The following is a 23,613-nucleotide window of genomic DNA, read 5'->3' on the forward strand; positions in this document are numbered from 1 at the left end:
CTATTTTAAATTGCTGAAAGGCCGATTTACAGGCATTAAAATATAATTTCAAATGATTTAGTGATAGGTGAGTGATTCTGTGAATGGCGGGCAGCACTTACGTGCCTCCGGATTCACGACTGGTAAAACCTGGTGGCACTGAGGCGAGAGGCAATATTGCCGCGACGGATAGACAGTCTTGAGCATTGCTGCAGAGGGGAACAGGGTTTGGAGGCCGTTGTGTGACAGCATTGTTGGGGACTCTGCAAGGCGGTCCAGGGTCCTGGAGGCTCTGCAAGGGAGTCCGGGGTCCTAGGGGCTCTGCAAGGGGAGTCTGGGGTCCTGGGGCCTCTGCAAAGGGGGCTGTGTGGGTTTGGTGGGGTCAGTATAAGGATGGAAAACTGCTGTGTGATGGGTCTGTTTGCTCGCACTGCTGGAACCAAAGGTGGGCCATCTTCAAGGTTGGGCTCCTACGTGGTGCGATTCCTGCGGCAGAAGCTGGGCTGGAGGCAGGCTGCTAATCAGGCTGCCCCTTGGTCTGTTATGACTTTGGCAGGCGTCCTCTGGCTGCCTGTGGCCTGGACTGGTGCAGGTCTCTCCTCAGGCGTCATAGCTACTGGAGCTGGGTTTACATGGAGGGGCTGAGGAGCCGGTGGCCACACTAAGAGCGCCCTGAGGGGAGACCCAGCTGTGGCTGTCAGACTCTCCTCCTCCCTTTGAAGGCTTTCTTGAGCCTCCCTGATCACTAGAGAAGGACCAAGAGGTGGCGAAGCCTCCGGGTTCTTGTTCTTTCTTTCACCTTGCAACTGCTGTGTTAAGCTCACGACCAAGGCAATGGTGTGAACATCAGCGCGGATCTGCAGGATCAGGTTGCCAACCTCTCGATGGAGGAAGCTGTGTGCTTGTAGCCCTGAGACATGGCAGCTGTCACGGCATGGATGGTCTCCTTCATCATCCGCTCATGGCTGCACATGACCTTTGGCATCTCTGCAAGATGTTGCCTTACCTCTCCCTGCAACTTCAGCAGGCCCTATGCTGCCAATACCAGAGGTCCTGGGGCTCAGCAAGGGCCTGGCCACTCACAGTCCTCCGACTGTCAGAGGCCTCGGCTGTCTCAGCCTTAGGCAGCTGCACGAGCATGTGTGGTGCTCTCACCAGCATGTGACAATGATTCTAATGCTGAATCCAAGGTGAAAGTATCTGCACTGGTGGAGGGTGCAGGATAGTCATGGGACAATACATCCTCTGAGTGGTCCTCCTCCTTAGAGGTGGACGACTGCCCCCTAAGGCTGTGGACCCCTGTGAATGGCAACTGACATGAGAGAACACAAATATGTGTGCGTTAGGCTGTGCAGATCAACTGATGCTAACCATGCGCGATGTGGGTCTCCAACATTAATGTGCATGCCAACGGAAGTCAATCTTCACTCTCTTGTGCAGGGACTCCAATCTCCCTGTCTGAGTCAGCGCAGTGCCCTGGGTGCCCGCCAGCAAAAATGCCTCTTCCTCAGCAGAGGTGAGTGGACGCAGATCTAAGAGTCCTCCACCAGTTCGGGCCGACTCCCTCCTATTACGGGCCCTCTTGTCCTGCAAGAGGAAGGATGGAGATAGTAGAGAATGGCAGACAGATCAGCAGACAGCTTTTCTCTTATCAGGCCCTCATCCCCTACTGGGGGATCTGATTTATCTCATGCTGACATATGCTGTCAGGGGAGTTGTGGGGGGGATGAGCTATGAAGGAAGGTGGCCTGTGGCCGCGATCCAGCCATGCATCTGTCAGGATGAGATGAAACCCTAGCCCCTCAGCCATCTCTGTTGCACTGCTATCCTCCCTATGTCACACACCCTCCCACATAGTCACATGCAATGTTCAAAAAGCGATTGGTATGGACCACTCATCTTGACAGAACGTAGGAGATTGTTGACCTTCTTCCTGCACTGGACCCAGTTATGTTGGGTGACTCCTGCTGCTGACCTCCTCTGCAATCTCCACCCAGGCTTGCTTGATCAGGCAGGAGGACCTCTTTTTGCCATCGCAGGGGAAGAGAAACTCCCACCTTTTCCTTGCAGCCTGGAGGAGAATCTGCAAGGAGCCATCACTGAACCATGCGGCCACCCTGTGTCATGCCTCGGCCATCATCTTCTGCCCTACTTGTGGGGTGAGGGGGCGGGTGGGGGGGGCAGGGTGGCATACAGAAACCAGTCAGAGTTATAGGCTGCACAAAGCTGCAAATGACATGTGATTGGAGGGGACCCGCGACTCCCCTATGTAAAATGTCCGCCCGCCACATAATCGCAGTGGGGCGGCCTCCCACATGATGAACGGGAATGGCATCCTTTTCCGTGCTCATTAATTTCAGCCCGTTAACTCTGTTTCTCTCTCCACAGATGCTGCCTGACCTGCTGAGTATTTTCTGCATTTTCTGTTTATATTTCATCATTCTGGTAGGCCTATGCTGCAATCCTTCCAAGGCCAATATATGTTTCCTAAGGTGTGGTGCCCAGAACTGCTCACAGTACTCCAGGTGTGGTCTAACCAGGTTTTTGTACAGCTATAGCATGAATTCTACTCCCTTGTATCCTTTAGACATAAAGGCCAGCATTCCTTTAGCCTTTCTGATTATTTTCTGTATCTGTTTATGGCATTTTAATGATTTATGAACTTGGACTGTCAAGATTCTTTGGACCTCCACTGTTCTGGATTTTCACCATTTAGAAAGTACCCTGGTCCAAAGTAGATGACCTCACATTTGCCTACATTAAACCCCATTTGTCACAGTTTTGCCCAATCACTTAATCTATCAGTATCTCTTTGTAATTTTATGCTTCTGTCTACACTGCTTACAATGCCACCTATCTTTGTGTCATTGGCAAATTTGGATATGTGGCTTTCTATCCCATCATCTAAGTCATTAATAAATACGGTGGCTATGTGAGGCCCCAGCACAGATCCTTGCAGGATTCCACTGGTCACATCCTGCCAATTAGAGTATCTGCCCATTATCCCTACTCTCTAACTCCTGTTGCTCAGCCAATTTCCTAACTGGGTCAATAATCTGTCTTCAATTCCATGAACTTCAAATTTAGCAAACAGTCTGTTATGAGGGACTTTATCAAATGCCTTCTGGAAATCCATATAGATATCATCCAGAACATTCCCCTGCCCACCACTTTGGTTACCTCTTCAAAAAATTCAGTAAGCTTTGTCAGACCTGGCCTATAATTTACAAATTTATGCCAGCTATCTCAGATCAGCTGAAAATTTTCTAGTTGTTCAACCCCCCATCCTTAATTAGACACTATAGTAATTTGTCGACAACAGAGGTTAGGCTAACTGGTCTATAATTTCCTGGTTTCCCTGTCTCGTCTTTCTTAAATAGCAGAATGACATGTTGCAATTTTCCAATGTAAAGGAGCGGTTCCTGAATTGAGAAAACTCTCAATGACAGTGGCTCAAACACCTGTCCTACATGGTTATTGTGGAGTGCCATCTCTACCTTCTCTTCTTTGCAGTATTCTCATGTATCTTCTTCCCTTTTGCTCTCCTACTTCTCCATGTGCATGTTGATACCTCTTTATATTGTATAATTATGTAGAATGAAGCACATGGTAACAATTCTGATAATTTGGTGGGCCAGAAGTGGGCTAAATAGTGGAAGCATTCCTTCAGCATGCTTACGGTGTACTTAACTGTGCCATGGGTGGTGAAATGGGCCTCATTATAATAGCACTCCACTGATGTGCAGGAGATGCAAACTAATGTGAACAGCCAGCCTAAATTCATTAGTCTCCCAGCAGGACATCTCTTGTCAACTTAAAACAATGTAAGCTGCTCAAAAACCATGTACACTCCCTGGACACTCAGAATGACTATCAGTCTGGTGGTCAGACACAGTAATAAAAGTTCTTCTTGTTTATACAGGCAGTTGGCTTTTGGTGAGGTACCTTGATGGCCTTTTTGGTGCCACATATTATTGCTTGTAAAAATTACAGATTTTATTGATACCAGGTCAGCTTTGGCTCAAGCCCCACTCTAAGACCTGAGTACACAATCTAGACTGACATCAGTGCAGTACTGAGGGGCTGCTGCACTGTTGGAGGGGCCATCCATCAGATGAGATGTTAAACTGAAGTCCTATCTCACAGGAGGATGTAATAGATCCACACTACAATTCAAAGAAGAGTAAAAGATTTCTCCTGATGTCCTGGTCAACATTTATCTCTCAACCAACACCACTAAAACAGATTAACTCATCTCATTGGTGTGTGCAAATTGTTGTGGTTTCCTACTTTACAACAATGATTATACTACAAAAGTAATTCATTGGCCATGAAATGCTTTGAGTGGCCTTGAGGATCCAAAAGGTGCTATATAAATGAAAGCTTGTTTTCTTTATCTCTATATGTAGTAGCTTTTAATGAGTTACGACGATCATAAATCCAGCTGGCTGGCCGGCTGGCCGATGAAGATTTTTGGGTGACACAAAGTCTTTGGCTGGCATCAAATTGGGGGGGTGGGGGGGGGGGGGAATGCCTGGTCCAGGGAAGGTCTAAACCTTCCTTATGGGACCTGAAGAAGCACTCCTGCTCCTCCTGGCCCTGCGAGGAAAGTAAAAACACAAATCTTAAAAATGGCTTTTTCTGGCACAGGATCCTTTTCCTCGTGGGAAAGCCACAATGGCTTCTCCACACAGCCCACAGTTGAAATTAAATTTGGTGTGTGATGATGTCTTCGGGCCAGATCTGCAATTTTGAAGAGGAACCCTGCTGGTTTCAGGTTGGTGTCCTTGGCACGTGCTCAGAAAAGCAGGTTACAACAGAAGAAAGTGGGATCCATTTCAGCTGGTAAATCACCTGTTTTCACTGGGCAGGTAGAATTAAAATCATCCCTTAAGCTTCCTTTAATCTAGCTTACAATATGCTATCTCGCACACCAATTATGCTTTTGGTTTGAGGAAAATTGACAATTTAATATCAACTTGTATTGATTGGTGGACAGTTTTGTGCTTGGAACAAATCCATTAGGACATATGTTGTAGGCTAATACGTTGTACTGTCCACATTCTTTTTCATTTACGTACCTCATGGGATACAGAGGAAGCAAGATAATTTGAACTCATGTCCCAGAGATGAGAGAATTGGGTGGCCACCGAATCCACCTTTCCATCATTCAGAATGTAAGTACTGTATTGACATTCAAAACAAAACCATATCCAATGGGCCCACAAATCAAAACCATGCAAATACATTGTGTGTTATTGAAAATAGGTATCATCATGTTCACAAAAATATTACAAATTTCTCCTTTATAATGCAGCTGCTTTAGGTTGGCTATCTATGGTCTGTAATGTTACCTTACTATTTCCTGAGTCACCATGATTTTCTTCCTTCTCACTTAAATATGTGTCAGTTGTTTCAAAGGGAGTGGATGAGGGCTTGTAATTTCCACTCTCCGACACGTCTGGGATTGTGTCATTAGACATGTCATCTGGAAGCTTCATCTGCACTGTCCTGTAAGAAGGAGAACATGATGATTTCCACTGTGCATTACTCCAATATCTGGAGCTGCATTCTGAGTACTTGCCCTATCACTCTATACTGTGGATGGTACAAGTGTTGAAAGTAGTAACTTAGTTCCCACCTGCAAGTAAGCTGGAGAAAGGTGGTGCCTGGTTGCAAATACCAAATAATGTCCACGGATTATCCTGGGCAGAACTCCACAGATGATTCTTAGGCAGAAGGTGAAAGAAGATGTGTATTGGAGAATAGACTGTTCAATGGAAGAAGGGCCAAGAAGCAGTATATGAAAATGATGTTACAAAGTATGTGGATAAGAAAGGTGAAATGGAAGGCGGGGCACATAATGGCTGATGATGCTGTTTGAGATTGACTATTCTGGGTGCCTTGTTTCGGCTTTTTAAATATTCTGGAGTCATGGATGGGCAATGGAAAACCAAAACTGATTTGCTTTTGGGGCATAGTAGCATAGTGGTTATGTTACTGAGCTAGTAATCCTAAAGGCCTGAACCAATAGTCCACAGCCATGAGTTCAAATCCTACCATGGTGGCTGGCAATTTTAAATTTAGTTAAATAAATAAATCTGGAATTAAAAGCTAGTTTCAGTGATGGTGACCATGAAACTACCAGATTATCATAAAAATCCATCTGGTTCACGAATGTCCTTCAGAGAAGGAAATCTGCCATTGGTACCTGATCTGTCCTGAAACTGATGCCAAACCCACAGCAATATGGTTGACTCTTAAGTGCTCTCTAAAATGGACCAGCAAGCTACTCAGCTGTATTCAAGAAGGTGGCCCCACCACCACCTTCTCAAGGGCAATTAGAGATGGGCAATAGATGCAGGCCTTGCCACTGATGTCCACATCCCATGAATGAATTTTTAAAAAATTGAGACAATAGATGCAGAAATTGGATGTGCACATATTCATACTGCTGGTTGTACGCAAAGTTAATAAGCCACGAAGACTGGGTGGGATGCATCCAAGGATGCTGAGGGAGTAAGGGTGGAAATTGCAGATGTACTAGCCGTAATTTTCCAATCATCCTTAGATACGGGGATAGTGTCAGAGGATTGGAGAATTGCAAAGGTTACACACCTGTTCAAAAAAGGGTGTGAGGATAAATCCAACAACTACAGGCCAGTCAGTTTAACCTCGATGGTGGGAAAGCTTTTGGAAACAGTAATCTGGACAAAATTAAGAGTCACTTGGACAGATGCAGATTCATTAGTGAAAGCCAGCACAGATTTGTTAAAGGCAAATTGTGTTTAACTAACTTGATTGAGTATGTTATTGAGGTAACGGTGAGGGTTTATGAGGGTAATATGGTTGATGTGGTGTATATGCTCTTCCAAAAGGCATTTGATAAAGTGCCACATAATAGCTTGTGAGCAAAGTTGAAGCCCATGGAATAACAGGGAAAGTGTTAGGATAGATATGAAGTTGGCTGAGTGACAGGAAACAGAGAGCAGTGGTGAATGGTTGTTTTGCAGACTGGAGAAGGTATACAGTGGGGTTCCCCAGGGGTTGGTACTAGGACCACTGCTTTTCTTGATCTATATTAATGACCTAGACTTGACTGTGCAGGGCATAATTTCAAAATATGCAGATGACATAAAACTTGGAAGTATTGTGAACTGCAACCCAGAAATAAAGGGTAACCAAGGGGCTAATAAGAGTGAGGAACCTAATGTACTTACTATCAGCAGAGAAGAAGAATTAGAGAAACTTAAGGGACTAAAAACTAACCCACATCCTAGGGTTCTAAAAGAGGTAGGTGAAGAGACAGTGGATGCATTGTTCATGATTTTCCAAAATTCCCTAAATTCTATTACAGTCATAGAGGTTTGGAACTTAGCAAATGTAACACAGCTTTTCAAGAAAGGAGGCAGAGAGAAAACTGGGAACTACAGGCCAACTAGACTGACATTAGTCATCAGGAAAATGCTGGAATATGAAGGAAGTCTTAACAATGCACTTGGAAAATTATAGTATCATCATTCAGAGTCAACATGATTTTACAAAAGGGAAATCGTGTCTGACAAATTTATTAGAGTTTTTTGAGGATGTAACTAGTAAGGTATATAAAGGGGAGCCACCAGATGTCTACTTGGGATTTCCAAAAGGTATTCAATAAGGTGCCACACAAAAGGTTAATACAAAAGATAAGGAGTCATGGAGCTGTGAATAATATATTAGCATGGATTGGTTAATGGGCAGGAATCAGAAGGTAGGGATAACTGGGGCATTTTCAAGTTGGCAGGCTGTAACTAGTGGAGTGCCACAAGGGTCAGTGCTGGACCCACAGCTATTTACAATCTATATTAATGACTTGGATGAAGAGATTGACAGTAATATATCCAAGTTTGCTGATGATACAAAGTTAGGTGGGAATGTAAGCTGCGAAGAGACTGCAAAGAGATGTAGACAGGTTAAGTGAGTAGGCAATGAGGTGGCAAATGGAACTTAATTTGGGGAAGTGTGAGGTCATTCACTTTGCTAGTAAGAATAGAAGAGCAGAATATTTATAATAGGTGTGAAACTTGTAGATGTTGATGTTCAGAGAGACTTGGGTGTACTCGTACAAGGTACAGCAAGCAATTAGGAAGGCAAATGGCATGTTGATCTTTATCGCAACAGGATTGGAGTACAAGAATAAGGAAGTCTTGCTACAATTGTATCGGGCTTTGGTAAAACCATACCTGGAGTATTGTGTGCAGTTTTGGTCCCATATCTAAGAAAGGATATACTTTCTTTGGAGGCAGTACAGTGAAGGTTCACTAGATTGGTTCCTGGGATGAGAGGGTTGTCCAATTAAAGGGGGCTGAGTAAATTGAGTCTATACTCTCTGGAGTTTAGAAAAATGAAAGGTGATCTCATTGAAACATACAAGATTCTGAAGGGGCTTGACTGGGTGACACAGAGAGGTTGTTTTCCATGACTGAGGAATCTAGAACACAGGGACACAGTCTCAGTTTAAGGGGTCGATCATTTGTGATTGAAATGAAGAGAAATTCCTTCAGTCAGAATCTTTGGAATTCTCTACCCCAGAGAGCTGTGAGTGCCTGTGTATATTCAAGGCTAAGTTAGATAGATGTCTGGTCTCTCAGTGAATCAAGGGATATCAGGTTTGGGCAGGAAAGTGGAGTTGAGATGGAAGATCAGCCATGATCGTACTGAATGGTGGAGCAGGCCCAAGGGGCCGTATGGGCTACTCCTGCTGCTATTTCCTGTGTTCTTATTTAATGTCTGAGTTTTCTGCTCTGGAGAGGTGGGCCAATTCACAACATATTTAACAGGCTCTCACTGTGCAATTGGGAGCCCCATTTCAAATTCACTGCTGCTGTGTGAGTGTCCTGGGGGTTGGGAAACTCGACAGTGTAAGGAAGGCAGGAGCTGCCAATTCTAAAAGGTAAGTGCCTTTTCTAGCAATCCTTTGTAGGCCAGGAAGAACAGAATTGTTCCCCCTGGCCACTCAAGGAAGTCTTCAACCTCCCCCTACCGATTGTGGCCTCTCTCTCCTCAACCTGCTGCAATGGCCTCTCTCTCCCTCCAGTCGCAATCACTGACTCCCCACTGTTGGGAAAGCCACAAAAGCTTCCTTTACTCAGGCCACCAGTTAAAATTACAGCAGGGACTCATGATGCCATCGGACCCTGATCTGCCTATCTAAAGCAAGACCCTGCCAACCTTAGGTTAATGTCCTTGTCACCTGCTATTCCTTGCCTACAAAGAGTGCTGCAAAAGGCCCTTACTTTGTGGAGTTAGCAGCTCCTGTCATCCTTTCGCTGCTGAATTTCCCAATAGAAATCAGCGGGATTGATGCAGGACCTCAATGGGTAAGTCACTCGGCAGGTAGTATTAAAATCATCCAGCAACCACCAGAACCAATTGTGTCAGACTTCATGTTCCTGTTACCATTCCTTCTCCCTGCAGCTATAACTTAATATACCAAATACAAAGATCTCGGCCAATGCTCCTTATGTTTAGAATTTGGGAGGTGGCGTGCATATCAAAGATAACTTTGAGTGAAGGAACACAGATGATACCCAGAGCACCCTGGGCAAAAAATGGATTGGAACTGAACTGCCTGTCATGTACATATCTTATATAAGGGATGAGTGCCCTTAGGCTATAAATTATTTTTCAATTTCTAAAAGCTCTGTTTTCATCCTCAATACAGTCATCCTCAGCAGCTCCGAGCAGTCTTGCAAAAAATGTCAACTTGTCTTGGGATGCAGACTGTGATAGCCCACAGAGTATATGAAAGCATAAGCCAGATTTTAATACACTGCTATGAAAGTGCTTCCATTTTTAATTTTTTTTTGAGGACTCATGTTTTAGAAATGAAGAGATTCCATGGATGTGTTTTTTTTAAAAGGTCAACGGAAGGACTTTACTGGATAGCACATGCCATAAGATGAATAAACAACAGAAGCCTTGGTCACTTGGCAGAGTTGTTTACTGAGAAGTGACATGACATGTCAAGATTTATGGTGGTCAGGAGGTTTTGATTTTCTAGTTGGGGTGTGGATTGTTTTGAAGGCAGTTGGAGATCAGCCTGCCAAGAGAAAAGCACCCAGCTCGCCTCCTTCCTCTTGTCTCTGTGAAGCCCAGTGTATCGAGTGTTATATCTGAAACCTCTGATGCTGCATTTCTCCTGGAAAGCCTATCAGACTAATTCTCGATCTCTCCAGAATGAACTGCGTCTGAAAAGATCCTAGTGACCCGTCTCCGTGTACCTGAATGCCAGACCAAAGGACAACTGATATCCTTCCATATCTTCTCCTTTTCTTTCAAGAATTACCAAATATTTGGCCAAAGTATTTTTTTTTGTTTTTTTGCATAGTGAATCTCTGCAGAGAAATTTTTTTAACATTTTTTTATCTAACTGGTGTGTGAGAGTGTGTGTCCGCGCGTGTGTTGGGTAGCTAGATGGGAATATCTATTTACATTCATATTTCAAACTGTGTGTTAATGCTTTGTCTCTTTACTGGATAAGTCTTGTTTTATAATAAACTGATAATTCTGTTGTTTGTGAAAGAAACCTAGTTGGTGTATTTTATTCTGTGGTAAAGAATAGAGTATATGATTGACCATATCAGTAACAGGATAAACATTTAAATATATGTTGTGAGCTGTGGAGAAGTGGAACTAGAGAAAGATAGTATACTCCCGCCTTGGTCATAACATATAATTGGAGACGCTGTGCGGGATAACCCAAAGCCGGTGCGCAATTGTAAGTGGGGTATTAATAATTAAAACAGGAAAAGGAAAACACCAGGTGTCTTGTGCATTAAAGTTTACACTACCAGAATGTCTTTGTCAGTTGCTACAACCTTGCTGGGGAAGGAGGATTTATCTCTGAGTGATTTGAAAAAACTTAACCAGGGCTAGGCTAAAGGAATTGGCAGAAATGTTGGCATTAGAGTTAAAACCAGGGGCTAAGAAAGCAGACATAATAGCACAGCATTTGAAATTGGAAGGAGGAAAAGGCAATCCAGATGATAATTCAGTTGAATTAGCTAAAATTTGTTTCATTGAAGCACTACGAACAGGAAGGAGAAATGAAATGAGAAAATTTGAACTAGCTTTTCAAAGGGAGCAAGCAGAACGGCGAGAAAGAGAAAGAGAAGAAAGGGAATTCGAATTTAAAAAGCTAGTAATAAAAAAAAAGAATGGCCTTGACTCCAGTGAAAATTCTGGTGAGAAAAGAACTGACTCCAGCCCAGGACCCAGTGAAGACCTGTTTAAATTTGTGCAAGCCCTCTTGAAGTTTGAGGAAAGGGACGTAGAGGCATTTTAAATTTCTTTTGAAAAGATAGCTAGATAGATGAAATGGCCGAAGGAAAGCTGGACACTGCTTATGCAAAGCAAGTTGATTGGCAGAGCTCATGAAGTTTATGCCATGCTTTTTGAGGAGGCTTCTGCAGATTATGAGGCGGCAAAAAAGGCTATTCTCACTACATATGAGTTGATCCCTGAAGCATACAGGCAGAAATTTCAGAACCTCCAGAAACAGCCTGGGCAGACTTATTTAGAATTTGAGAGGGTAAAGCAAATTAACTTTAATTGTTGGATGTGGGCACTAAAGGTAGAGGCCATGTATGAGACCCTTAGGGAAATAATTCTCCTGGAAGAATTAAAAAATTCACTCCCTCCATTAGTAAGAACCCATGTAGAGAACCAGAAGGTTTTAACAGCCAGACAGGCAGCTGAGATCGCTGATGATTACAAGCTTGTTTACAAGCCCAAACCCTTTGTCCGTCACCCGCACAAACCCGAGAAGAATAGAAGGTGGGAGGGTGAAAGGAAGGCAAGTAGCCTGGGACAAAAAGAGACAGCTGGGAACGTCCCGGGATCTCCTTCTCAGGCCAGAAAGGAAGATGCTTGACCGGGAGCCAGTTTATATCAGCAAGCGCAGGGGTGATAGGGGAACAGGACTTTGTGCAAGTTAAGACACAGGCAGTAGAGTTTTGGATGACCTCAAGTTTACGGAGAGTAGAATGTGACAGACCATCTAGGAACGCATTGGAATAGTCAAGTCGAAAGTAACTAAGGCATGAATGAGGGTTTCAGCAACGGATGAGCTGAGACAGGGGCGAAGTTGGACAATGTTACAGAGGGGAAATAGGCGGACTTAATGATGGCATGAATATGAATACAAAACCTACTTCTACTTCCATCACTATTCATTTTCAGAGGATTGATATGAAAAAGTACCCTTTTTGCAGTCATGTGTAGACATGTTAATAGCTACTTACTGTTTGTTTTCTTGAAGTGAAGATTCAGGAGTCAACCACTCAGGTTTCTTGAAGGGAGCACATGTTGACTTTGGTGACAACCCACCAAAAGTTAATAAATCTTGGCAAAACAAAGAAAATGCATTTAACCCATCTCTAGGCATTTCCCTGTATTGTTGTAGCTAAATAATCAATAATATATTACAAAAATGGTGGACTAAATTCTCCACCCATTGGCAGATTAGCAGTGGAGCAGGAATACAGCTGCCAACATGAATATGAACTAACTAAAATTTCCTCCTGGTCCCCTCATTCCAAGGCAGGGATGGCTTTGACTGGTAATACTGCTCCTGACAGATTTACTGACACTGGGAAGGGAGGAAAATTCAGTTCTGCTGAAGCTTTGCAAAGGCTACAGCGAGTTGAAAGGCATCATTACTTTCTAAGGAGCAGGAGGAACCTTAGCAATTTTTGAAATGGCAGTATCAGCCTTCTCATGGGCAGGGGACTAGTTACAATGTTTCCTAGATTCTCAGATGCATTTTTGGAGGTATTACTGGCTGAACTGAGGACAGAAGCAGCAGATCGCTAGCCATTGAAGACAGGAAGCCCCATAACACAGGGGTTCAGGCTGTCTGAAGGAAGGTGACAACTTCCATCACCCCAAGAACTGCACACAGTATAGGAAGAGGTTCAATGAACTCATAAGGATGGCTAAGGTAAGTCAAGGCATTCTTACTAATACTTGTCCTCTATCACACAAACAGTCTTCACTAGGTCCTTACTGATCATTCTCTTTCTTTTCCAGCATCTGGGTATCAGGAGAACTCAATTCTGCAAAAAGCAATCTCTGCAAACACTGAAGTGCCTTTTTTACTCGAAAACACTCTGGCAACTCCAATTGCCTGCCACAAGGACCACTCTTCACGGACATTTCATTTGAAGGGACAATGCATCTTATCAACATTGGATCTATACACTCAAATGAGTGAAACTGTCCATACCACCTACATGCCCTTAACATTGTGTTCTCTCCCTCCAAAAGGAAAAGCCGGCCAATAACCAATGCCACAAAAATATAACTGGGGGTGGAGCTGCAGCACTGAAACCCCTGAATGCCCATAAAGAGGTGGTGTTGCAAATCATAGGTAGGCAGAGAGAAGAACCTGTGGAAATGGATGAGGTTGGAGGTGAGGTGGCAACAAAACTTTGGGAAATTCTCATCATAAGTCGCCTCAGCTTTCTGAGCTTTTACAAAGTATTACTGATGCTCAACAGCTATTATTTCAAGGGGAAATGTCACCATGTACACAGCTAAACAAGCTCTTCTGTGTTCAAGTCTTCAGAAGAAGGAATTTTCCTCCACACAAGATCAGGTGGCAGGTTGTTCAACCTTGCCCGCCTAAGAGCGAAGACCAAAGTACGGAAAGTCCTCATCAAGGAACTCCTCTTTGCTGACGATGCTGCATTAACATCTGAAGAGTGTCTGCAGAGTCTCATCGACAGGATTGCGGCTGCCTGCAACGAATTTGGCCTAACCATCAGCCTCAAGAAAACGAACATCATGGGACAGGATGTCAGAAATGCTCCATCCATCAATATCGGCGACCACGCTCTGGAAGTGGTTCAAGAGTTCACCTACCTAGGCTCAACTATCACCAGTAACCTGTCTCTCGATGCAGAAATCAACAAGCACATGGGAAAGGCTTCCACTGCTATGTCCAGACTGGCCAAGAGAGTGTGGGAAAATGGCGCACTGACACGGAACACAAAAGCCCGAGTGCATCAAGCCTGTGCCCTCAGTACCTTGCTCTACGGCAGCGACGCCTGGACAACGTATGTCAGCCAAGAGCGACGTCTCAATTCATTCCATCTTCGCTGCCTCCGGAGAATCCTTGGCATCAGTTGGCAGGACCGTATCTCCAACACAGAAGTCCTCGAGGCGGCCAACATCCCCAGCTTATACACACTACTGAGTCAGCGGCGCTTGAGATGGCTTGGCCATGTGAGCGGCATGGAAGATGGCAGGATCCCCAAGGACACATTGTACAGCGAGCTCGCCACTGGTATCAGACCCACCGGCCGTCCATGTCTCCGCTTTAAAGACGTCTGCAAACGCGACATGAAGTCCTGTGACATTGATCACAAGTCGTGGGAGTCAGTTGCCAGCGATTGCCAGAGCTGGCGGGCAGCCATAAAGGCGGGGCTAAAGTGTGGCGAGTCGAAGAGACTTAGCAGTTGGCAGGAAAAAAGACAGAAGCGCAAAGGGAGAGCCAACTGTGAAACAGCCCTGACAACCAATTTTATCTGCAGCACCTGTGGAAGAGTCTGTCACTCTAGAATTGGCCTTTATAGCCACTCCAGGCGCTGCTCCACAAACCTCCTTCAGGCGCTTACCCATTGTCTCCCGAGACAAGGAGGCCAAAGAAGACACAGCTAAACAAGCTCTTCTGTGTTTCACATCACAGGGGGTTGCCTTGCAAGAAGGGAGCCAGCCATGATGATAATAACCAAGGCATTTTCACAAGGGAATTAGCTGGCAGAACTGCTCCAATTGTTGCCACTTCCTCTGACTGTGCCATGGCATTTTACTTGCACATGCACCAAAACAGTAAGTCACTGATTCGAAAGGAAGTAGCTAGTGAGTCAGAAAGGCTGTCAGTGTGTGAAGTACTGAGCACTTGTGAGAATGAGGACCTGAGAGTGAAAAAAGAGGGAGAGTGCTATCCTCCACAGAGGGTGGAGGAACAATCAACTAGAGACCCAGCTGTCAGGGGCCTTGTCTTCAAAAGATGTACAATTAGGGAGCATGGATCTCACGTGGAGACAGTGGAGATGGTTTCCATGCATATGGTTGAAATGATAGGCAATTGGGAGGATACGTTACCCACATCTGCAACACACTGCAGGAAGCTTTCCACGATCTGCAGAACACCCTGAAGACTGTGAAAACCTGAGAGATTTCTGTGGCAACAAAAAGACAGGAACAGCTTGTAAGGACATTGGTGGCTTCTGGTGTAGCAGCTAACAGTGCTGCTATAAATGCTTCCACTAGGTTTCTAAGACTTGGTTGGTACTATTCGGTCTGTACTGACATGGCCCATGGCTCCTCTGAGCCTGTGCCCAGCACCAGTGAACAGCAAGGAATAATCAAATATGTCACTGTCTCTCCAGAGAGTGGCACTGAGCCTGTTGCCATAACGCCTCCTCCAAAGCCTACTCATGAAGGAGCAACAGGCATGGATCTGACACCCCTTGCTACTGCAAGCAAAATATAGCTGGAAGCTAGTACTCCATGGGACAGCTGCATCCTTGAAACAAGAGTCACCTCAAACTTCCAAGGCTCCAGGGGGACCAACCACTCAACTCCATCTCATTAAGGGAGCACCTCATGAGTAGTAGATTAGGAGTAGAAGAAGGTAGGTTAGCTGGTGCAAAAAGTAGGTGTAGTGTTAAGAAGCAGTTGTAGATAGGGTGATTGGAATTTCTGGCACATTTTACAGAATTTATTTTTCTGTTATGATTTGTGCACATAGAATTCTGTGATCATTTCTCTGCATTAACGAGTAGGTAACAAGGAGGAAGATGGAGTATAATGTGGGGTCATTCACGTTGGCTGTAAGAATAGAAAAGCAGAATATTTTTTTAAAGGCGTGAAACTTCGGAATGTTGATGTTCAGAGATACCTGGGTGTACCCATACAAGGAACATAAGGTTAGCATGCAGGTACGGAAAGCAATTAGAAAGACAAATGGCATTTTGGCCTTGATTGCAAGGGGATTGGAGTATAAGAATAAGGAAGTCTTGCTACAATTGTATAGAGCTTTGGTGAAACAACACCTGGATTATTGTGCACAGTTATGGTACCCACACCTAAGGAAGGATATACGCAGTGGAAGTAGTACAGCAGGGTTGTCCAACCTGTTCGCGTGGGGGGCCACATTACAATTTGTGTCTTACATGAGGGGCCGGTGAGACAATTTCGAAAAGATAAAGGCATTAAAAATTTATCTTATTATTAATCAAAACAACAACAAATGTACATTTTTGTGAAGTGGCTTTAAATGAGAAGACTAATTTATTGACTTACTTCCTCTTCACTATGTTGGACACTGATTTAGTGAGATACCTGGTATTTTTTGCTTGCACTGGTAGTCAATGTTTGCCCGCACACTTGCTGTAGTGATGCGGAGTATTCTAGATAGATGTCCATCTGTCAGGAGTGATCTTGATCACCCTCGCTCCCTCTCTCTCTCCTTGTGTCTCCCCTCTCTGTGTTTCCCCCCTCTCTGTGTTTCCCCCCTTTCTGTATTGTTCCCCCACCTCTGTGTCATCCTCGCTCTCTATGTCCCCCCCATCCCCCCTCCTTCTCTCTCTGTTCCCTCTCTTTCTGTCCCCCCTTCTCTCTTACTCTGTTCTCTCTCTCTCTGTCCCCCTTTCTCTCGCTGTCCCCGTCTCTCACTCTCTCTCGCACTCTGTTCCCCCCTCTCTCTGTCACCCCTCTCTCTCTGTCCCCCGTCTCTCTCTCTCCCTCTCTGTTCTCCCCCTCTGTCTGTCTCCCTGTCTCTCTCTCTCTATCCCCCCTCTTCTCTCTCTCTCTCTGTCCCCTGTCTCTCTCTCTCGCTCTCTCTGATCTCCCCTCTCTATCTCTCTGTCCCCCTTTCTCTCTCTCTGATAGTTTCAGACAGCAGGAACGCGCAGCAAATTGTTGGTCAGTTTTTTTAAAAATCGCAAGTCAGTTTCAGAGCTGACAGGTGCTGACATCAGGAACATCAGTTTCTGAACTTCAGACAGATTCAGCGTTTTACGGCGGGCCTTTGAAAAAAAAATCGGAACCCGCCTTAAAACCCCAAATCTGCACTAAGTTCAGAAATAGCTGTTCCCACTCTCAAGCAGCACCTGTCAGCTGTGAAACTGACTTGTGATTGTTTTTTTAAGAGCCGGTCTGAAAGAAGAAGACAATGGAAAACTTCTCATCTCCAGTTATAGACCCCTGGTGAGGAATGGGAACAGCCCGGTACAGTTTACATCAGCAGGCTGGATGGAAAACTTTGACGGGCCTGATCCTGGCCCGCAGGCTGCATGTTGGACAGCCCTGCAGTACAGCGAAGGTTCACTAGATTGGTTCCTGGGATGAGGAGTTTTCCTATGATGGGAGGCCGAGTAAATTGGGCCTATATTCTTTGGAATTTAGAAGGAGGAGAGGTCATCAGATTAAAACATACAAGATTCTGAAGGGCAAAATCAAAATACTGCGGATGCTGGAAATCTGAAACAAAAACAGAAAATTCTGTACTCTAATGAAAAGTCATTGAGTTGAAATGTTAACTTTGGTTTTCTCTCCACAGATGCTGCCGGACCTGCTGTGTATTTCCAGTGTTTTCTGTTTTTGTTTAAGATTCTGAAGGAGCTTGATAGGGTAGATAAGGAGAGGTTTGTTTCCCCAGTTGGGAAATCTAGAACATGGAGGCACAGTCTCAGGATAAGGGGTCGACCATTTCAGACTGATTGAGGAGAAATTTCTTCAGTCAGAGAGTTGTGAATCTTTGGAACTGTCTACCCAGAGGGTTATGGATGCTCCACCGTTGAGTCTAATCAAGGCTGGGATGGACAGATTTTTGGTCTCCCAGGGAATCATGGGATATGGAGACTGGGCAAGAAAGTGGAGTTGAGGCAGAAGATCAGCCATGATTGTTGTGAATGGCGAGTAGGCTCAAGGAGCCATATGGTCTACACCTGTTCCTATTTCTTATGTTATGTTGTCTTGTTGGCAGGGGCAGGGGAGTGGTTGTTTGGATGATGACAGGGGAATGCAGGCTTCTGTCTTATAAGGGCACTTGCAGAAGTTTTTGGCAGTATGGAACAGTGGGAGGAAAACAAGCAGGTGTGAGGTACCTTTACTTATTGAAAGCGCAAGGCTAGTAGTCACATCCAATGTTATCTAGTTGCTGGTTGTTCTGTTCCAAATCCTTCCATCCTGTGTACCTTTGCCATGCTGTGATGATGGAGGTTCATCCACCCCTCTCCATCATCATCATCATCATTGCGAGAGCAATGTTTTGGTTAGCCACAGTACACTTACCAGGAACACCCCCTCGCTTTGCCAACTTCACGTAGTCAGAATCAGAATCAAAAACTGCATTACGCCGCCCTCGGCATCTTTCCTCCCCAGTTGTCATGTAGCCAAGACCAGGAATCAGTGAAGTTTCCCGTTGCTTATTGTTAGAATGTTCTTCTTTTATATATAAGGCAGGTTTAAATTGCTCTGTTATAAAAAGTAAACACAGGAATATTATTAACATCTCTATAGGACATTTTACATCCAGGTTTGTTGAATAATAGTAGCAAATGAAAATCTATCTTAAAATCCTCTGAATACCAGATCAGACCTAGCTGTGGTCCCCAACTTGCCTGCCGACACTGAGCTAGCCCTTTACAGATTGTATGACCCCCACTGTGTGCCATAGTAATGCTGGATGCTAAGAGAGAATAGGGGCTCCTAGGCCCCAAGGTAGCTACGACATATATAGATAACACATATATAGCATGTTATTTGCAAGCCTTTGCATAAGCCTGACCATATTTAGGCTAATGCATTCTATGTCTATGTCTAATCACTTCCAGTGGAAAATACCAGAAATGGAGGAGGAAAGCAGGAAGACAGCACAGTGCTACCTAGGTATTTCCCATCCCATTCTGCTAGACATGAGGTGGGGAGGGAAACTTTGTAAGTTTACATATTTAGAATGGTCACTTGGATGAAGCACCAAAGAGCTTCCAACTATTATAAAACTATTCAGTTCCTGTCGGAGAGCAATAATAATGGGGGGGAAATGGCAAGAGGGAGAAGAGAATGACCCATTAATTATTCTACGCTGCTGCTGGCTTAGCCCAAAGCCACTTCAGTGATAGATTTTATGGCAGTACTGATTGGAGTGTATGCCAGTATTTTTAAAATGCCACCAAGATTTGACCTAATCCCACCCTTTATTACCTCACCTATTCCTTCCTCCCATTAAGCACCAACTTTTCTTTATATTAGTCATCTGCATAAAATACTGTCTCATTGAAAACTCTCTCAAACTTTGGTACTGCACTCATACACAAGGTATGCATATATGGTGAAAAAGAATTGGCCTCATTGAGCAACACAGTGTATCTTCAATCTTCTGGTAAAGAAAGGAGATTGAGGCGTTATAAAACTATTAATAGATCTGCTTGGTTCATAAACTGCTGAATGTAAATTACATTACTGAGTCTCAGCATATACAAGGGGGATATAATCACTGTCCAACAACAAAGCTGAGAAGACATAATTTATTACGCAATCTATTCAAAGAACGCTGCTAAATTAGATTTTTGTTCTGAATTTATTGCAGAATCTGCAATGTTTTTAAGTCGATGGGACATGGGTGGATTATTTGCTTCTCATCGGGATGACGGGTTGGTATTAGAGGCTGGAAAATTCTAGCACTCATGAAATTCTGAAGCTCTGTTCCTAATCCTTCTGACTAATGTATAAGCCTCTCCAAACTACCAGTGAACAATGACGCATTCTCTCAAAAAATGCACACACAATAATTTTTACGTGCCTGGATTTGGACAAAGATCCCTCCTTTTGAACTAATCTGGGCACTAACACAATAGAAAATGCACACACCAAAGACTGGACACACTATCCATTATATTACCAGAGAATACTCATCATAGACACCTCCTAATAAACTGCGAAATACTTTAAAATGTAACGTTTTAAAAACTACCTTTGTGGTTCCACTCTACAACCTACCATGACATCAGAATATAAAAGCATAAGAATTAAGAGCAGGAGGATGTGCAATGGCCCTTCAGGCCTGCTCCGCCATTCATTAAGATCAAGACTGATCTTCTATCTCAACTCCACTTTCCTTTCCTATCCTTGTATCCTTTGATTCTCTTGGTGTCCATTATCACCCCTGCACCTGCTACTCACTTAGTTAGCATAGGCCATGAATCAAACCTGTAGCTTTCTTCGTTTGTATGGTTCAGTTCCACATGTGGCTATGGTCCTGAATTTCCACTTACATCAGGATCCCATCCTCTGATGCCTTCCAGGACTGACCCCAGTGGAGTTTGCAGTCGTTCCTGTGGACTTATGACAAAGTTTCAGTGGCAGTCTGCTGCACCGGGCAAGTAATTTTAGCCCCATACCTTTATCATTGGAGGAACTCCATTCCATTTAAATTTGGGTCAGTCAGATTCAGAACTCATAGAACACAGATTTTTTTCTGACATAAGGGAATAATTTCCTCTGATCACTATTTGCAGCCAATTGCAAAATAGAGGAAATCTCCAAAATATTTGATGTTTTCTAAGAACTGACAACTGGTGGAAAATTCAAAACTACTTATTTTTAAGAACTCTGGTCCATAATTTCCAGGGCTCCTGCTCTATCATCGGACGTGTGCCGGAGAGGGCCTTCTAGCCACTGACAAGCAAATCATGGGGATAGGACAATTTAAATAGTCGGGGGAGGGAGGGTCTTCATCAGTACAGCTTCAACAGAGACACCCACCCTAACTAATGCGATGAATGTAATGAAAATTGGAGCAGCACCCTGCTATTCCATCGATTGGGGAAGAGGCCTTAAAGGAGTCAAAGAGAAATAGCATATACCTTTAAAAATATTTTCTGGAAGGGCATTTGAAGTCAGTTTACAGTAATTGATCCCTTCTAGAATTAATTCCTAGGGTAGCCGAGGATCTCCCAGATGCACCCTCAAATTTGACAGCAATAAAGAAGGTTGGGCAGAATTTGGGCCACAGGATGCAGAGGGTGGAAACCTATTATTTCCAGGTTGTGCCCCAGATTGTGTCCCGTCTCCCCTGCATGATAGGAATATTACGTGAGCAGACAGACTGGATGCCAAAAAGATTTAAACTGTCAAAATAGGAAGCAATGGTAAATAATGTAACCAAAGTAGTTGCATCAATGTGCATAAGACACACAACTTAGGAAACGTTTTTTGTGGATAGTATTCTGAGTTAAAAATGGAAGCATAAAGGTAAAACTTCCATGCAGCTCAATTTGTGTTTTTGGCTTTATTGTAGAAATACTATGGAATTGAAAGATTCTACACATAATCTTTTTGCTGGAACAGTGTCAACTGTATTGAAAGTACAATGACATTTCTGCAACAACGCTGGAGGGTTGTGTATTATTGAATTCCCTCTGCTAGAATTAATCCAAAATATGACAATCAGAGCATACTGTGGTAATGATGGCAATAATAATGGCTCACAAAGAAGAAATAGTGAGATGTGCAATCATGTGCTATAATATATTGCAGATTTACTTATTCTGGCAGTAATTTATTTCACAACAAACTGTTTATAACATTGAAATATATATATGACCTCATGAACTTCAAAACTTCCTACCAGATTGGTCAAGGATTTTACTGTCAGTCATTATTCTCCTTGATGATTGTTTACCCTGGAACTGCACAAAATAAATCATGTTTTAATATTTACACAATACCTGCACAGTTTGTTTTAATTTTAGACTGTAACTGCTTAAATGAATCGTTGCACAAGTCATATGTGACATTAAAATATCAGTTAAAGTTGCTGGTGGCCTGCATATTCAAAGAATTGTGTTCAGTATTCAGCTAGCTTTTGGAACCAATGCTCAAACCACTCACTTAGGGCAGCATTATCGTCTGCAATTAGATCCCTTTCTGTTTTATTTTTCTCTCTCTTTCAGACACATAGGGCTGAATTTTACCGGCCCCTCGAAGCTGGGGGTCGTGATGCGGGGGCTGGTAAAATGCTGTGGGGAGAGGCCTGCCTCGACCTGCGATGTCGAGATGGGACCGCTGCATTTTACTGGCGGCGGCGGGACCTCGTTGCGGCCCCTGCTGCATGGCGGCGCCATCACAATTAGCATATGGTAATGATTACTTATCTATGCTGATTATGCAACTCGCCACCTCTCTACCAACACTGCCGGATTTTTCGTTGAACAGGTGGCCATCATGTGCCGTGCTGTTCACGATCCGAAAAGCTGGCGGGTCCTCACTCTGCATTATGGGAGGGAGGGGGGATAGACAGAGGTCTAACACTGCATTCTTAAAGGGAGGAGGGAGGGGGATACACAGGGGTCTAACTCTGCATTCTGAAAAGGGGGGGGTCTAGGATTACTGGAGGGAAAGCTGTGCTGGCATGAAGGGAGGTACCCTGTACCATCCCTCCGTTAACAGTGTACACTCTGTGTTTGTGAGGGGGCAATGGCACACTAGGCACCCTGTGTGCAGGAAGGGTGCCAGAAAGGACAGCAGCATTAAGGTGTTATGGATGGTGGGGACAATTGATTCAGCTGGTAGGATCTTGATGTGGTCATGTTGTGCCACTCTGAGTGTTGGTCAAGATGGGCAATGCCATGGCACACCACATAGATGATCCAGGAAAGCAGCTGATGTATCCGTCAACACCAATCCATGTCCTGTTAGGAACCTTTGAATACATGCAGGGTTCAACTTTATTTATCACATAGAAATAGGTATGGCTCATCCTACATTGTGTGATCCTCTGCACGTGAGGATTTGTATGCGCCAGAGGCAATATCAACAGGCAAGTGTGATCCACGTAGAGGCCCCTGGTCGTGAGCAGCAGTCCCCGAGGGGAACTCGCCATTACAGTTGCTGTGCATCTACAGGCCCCACATGACATGCCATCAGATGTCAGAGCACCAGTGTTAGAGGAGATTGTGCATATAGAGAGGCTGGTGACACGTCTCTGTGCCCTGCTCAAGGATGACCTGCAGCCCATGGGTTCCGGTGGACATCCCACGTCTTTGTTCCTCATAGTGGCAGCGGTTCTCAAGCCTGGTGCCTCTGCAGCCTTTTAGGGGCCCACCAGAGACCTTTGTGGGGTCACACAGTCAGCAGTGAACCGCTGCATCAGGGAGGTCACCAATGCCCTGCACTGGTGGGCCAGTGAGAATGTCCGCTTCAGGACAGACTCTCACAGTCAGGCCCAGATGGCCATTGGTTCTGGCACCATTGCTGAAGAACCATAGGTTGTAATGTTCATAGACTGCACTCATGTGGCCATCAGGCCTACTGCCAGGCTACCACCTGCAGACATCACCATTAAAGGAGCCCTTTCAATCTAGGTGAAACTGGTATGTGAACACCGCAGATGCTTGCAGTGAATGTGTAACCTCTTCTCAGGCAGCTGCCATGACACCTGTGTCTTGCGCCAGTCCCGGCTGCCACCACTGTTCATTGAACTGGCTCAGATGGAGTGGTGGATTCTTGGAGATAAGGGCTATCCTTTGCAGATATGGCTCCCGACACCGGTGAGAGACTCCACCACTGCTGCAGAGGAGA

At 44.5% G+C, this 23,613-nt stretch overlaps 1 protein-coding gene across 1 annotated transcript in view; it reads right to left on the bottom strand.

Moving 5' to 3' along the window:
* c7h7orf57 (chromosome 7 C7orf57 homolog) overlaps window positions 1-23,613 on the bottom strand; it is a 92,304-nt gene that overhangs the window by 48,527 nt on the left and 20,164 nt on the right. The window contains exons 2-5 of the mRNA XM_068034537.1: window positions 21,662-21,722; window positions 18,325-18,507; window positions 12,264-12,363; window positions 5,334-5,490 (exon numbers count right to left, since the gene is read on the bottom strand). Coding sequence (XP_067890638.1) covers window positions 5,334-5,490; window positions 12,264-12,363; window positions 18,325-18,507; window positions 21,662-21,692 — 471 coding nt within the window. The 5' untranslated portion in view covers window positions 21,693-21,722. The remainder of the gene's footprint in view (window positions 1-5,333; window positions 5,491-12,263; window positions 12,364-18,324; window positions 18,508-21,661; window positions 21,723-23,613) is intronic.

The sequence above is a fragment of the Heterodontus francisci genome, chromosome 7 (genome assembly GCF_036365525.1).
Source record: "Heterodontus francisci isolate sHetFra1 chromosome 7, sHetFra1.hap1, whole genome shotgun sequence".
In the NCBI taxonomy this organism is placed as follows: Eukaryota; Metazoa; Chordata; class Chondrichthyes; order Heterodontiformes; family Heterodontidae; genus Heterodontus; species Heterodontus francisci.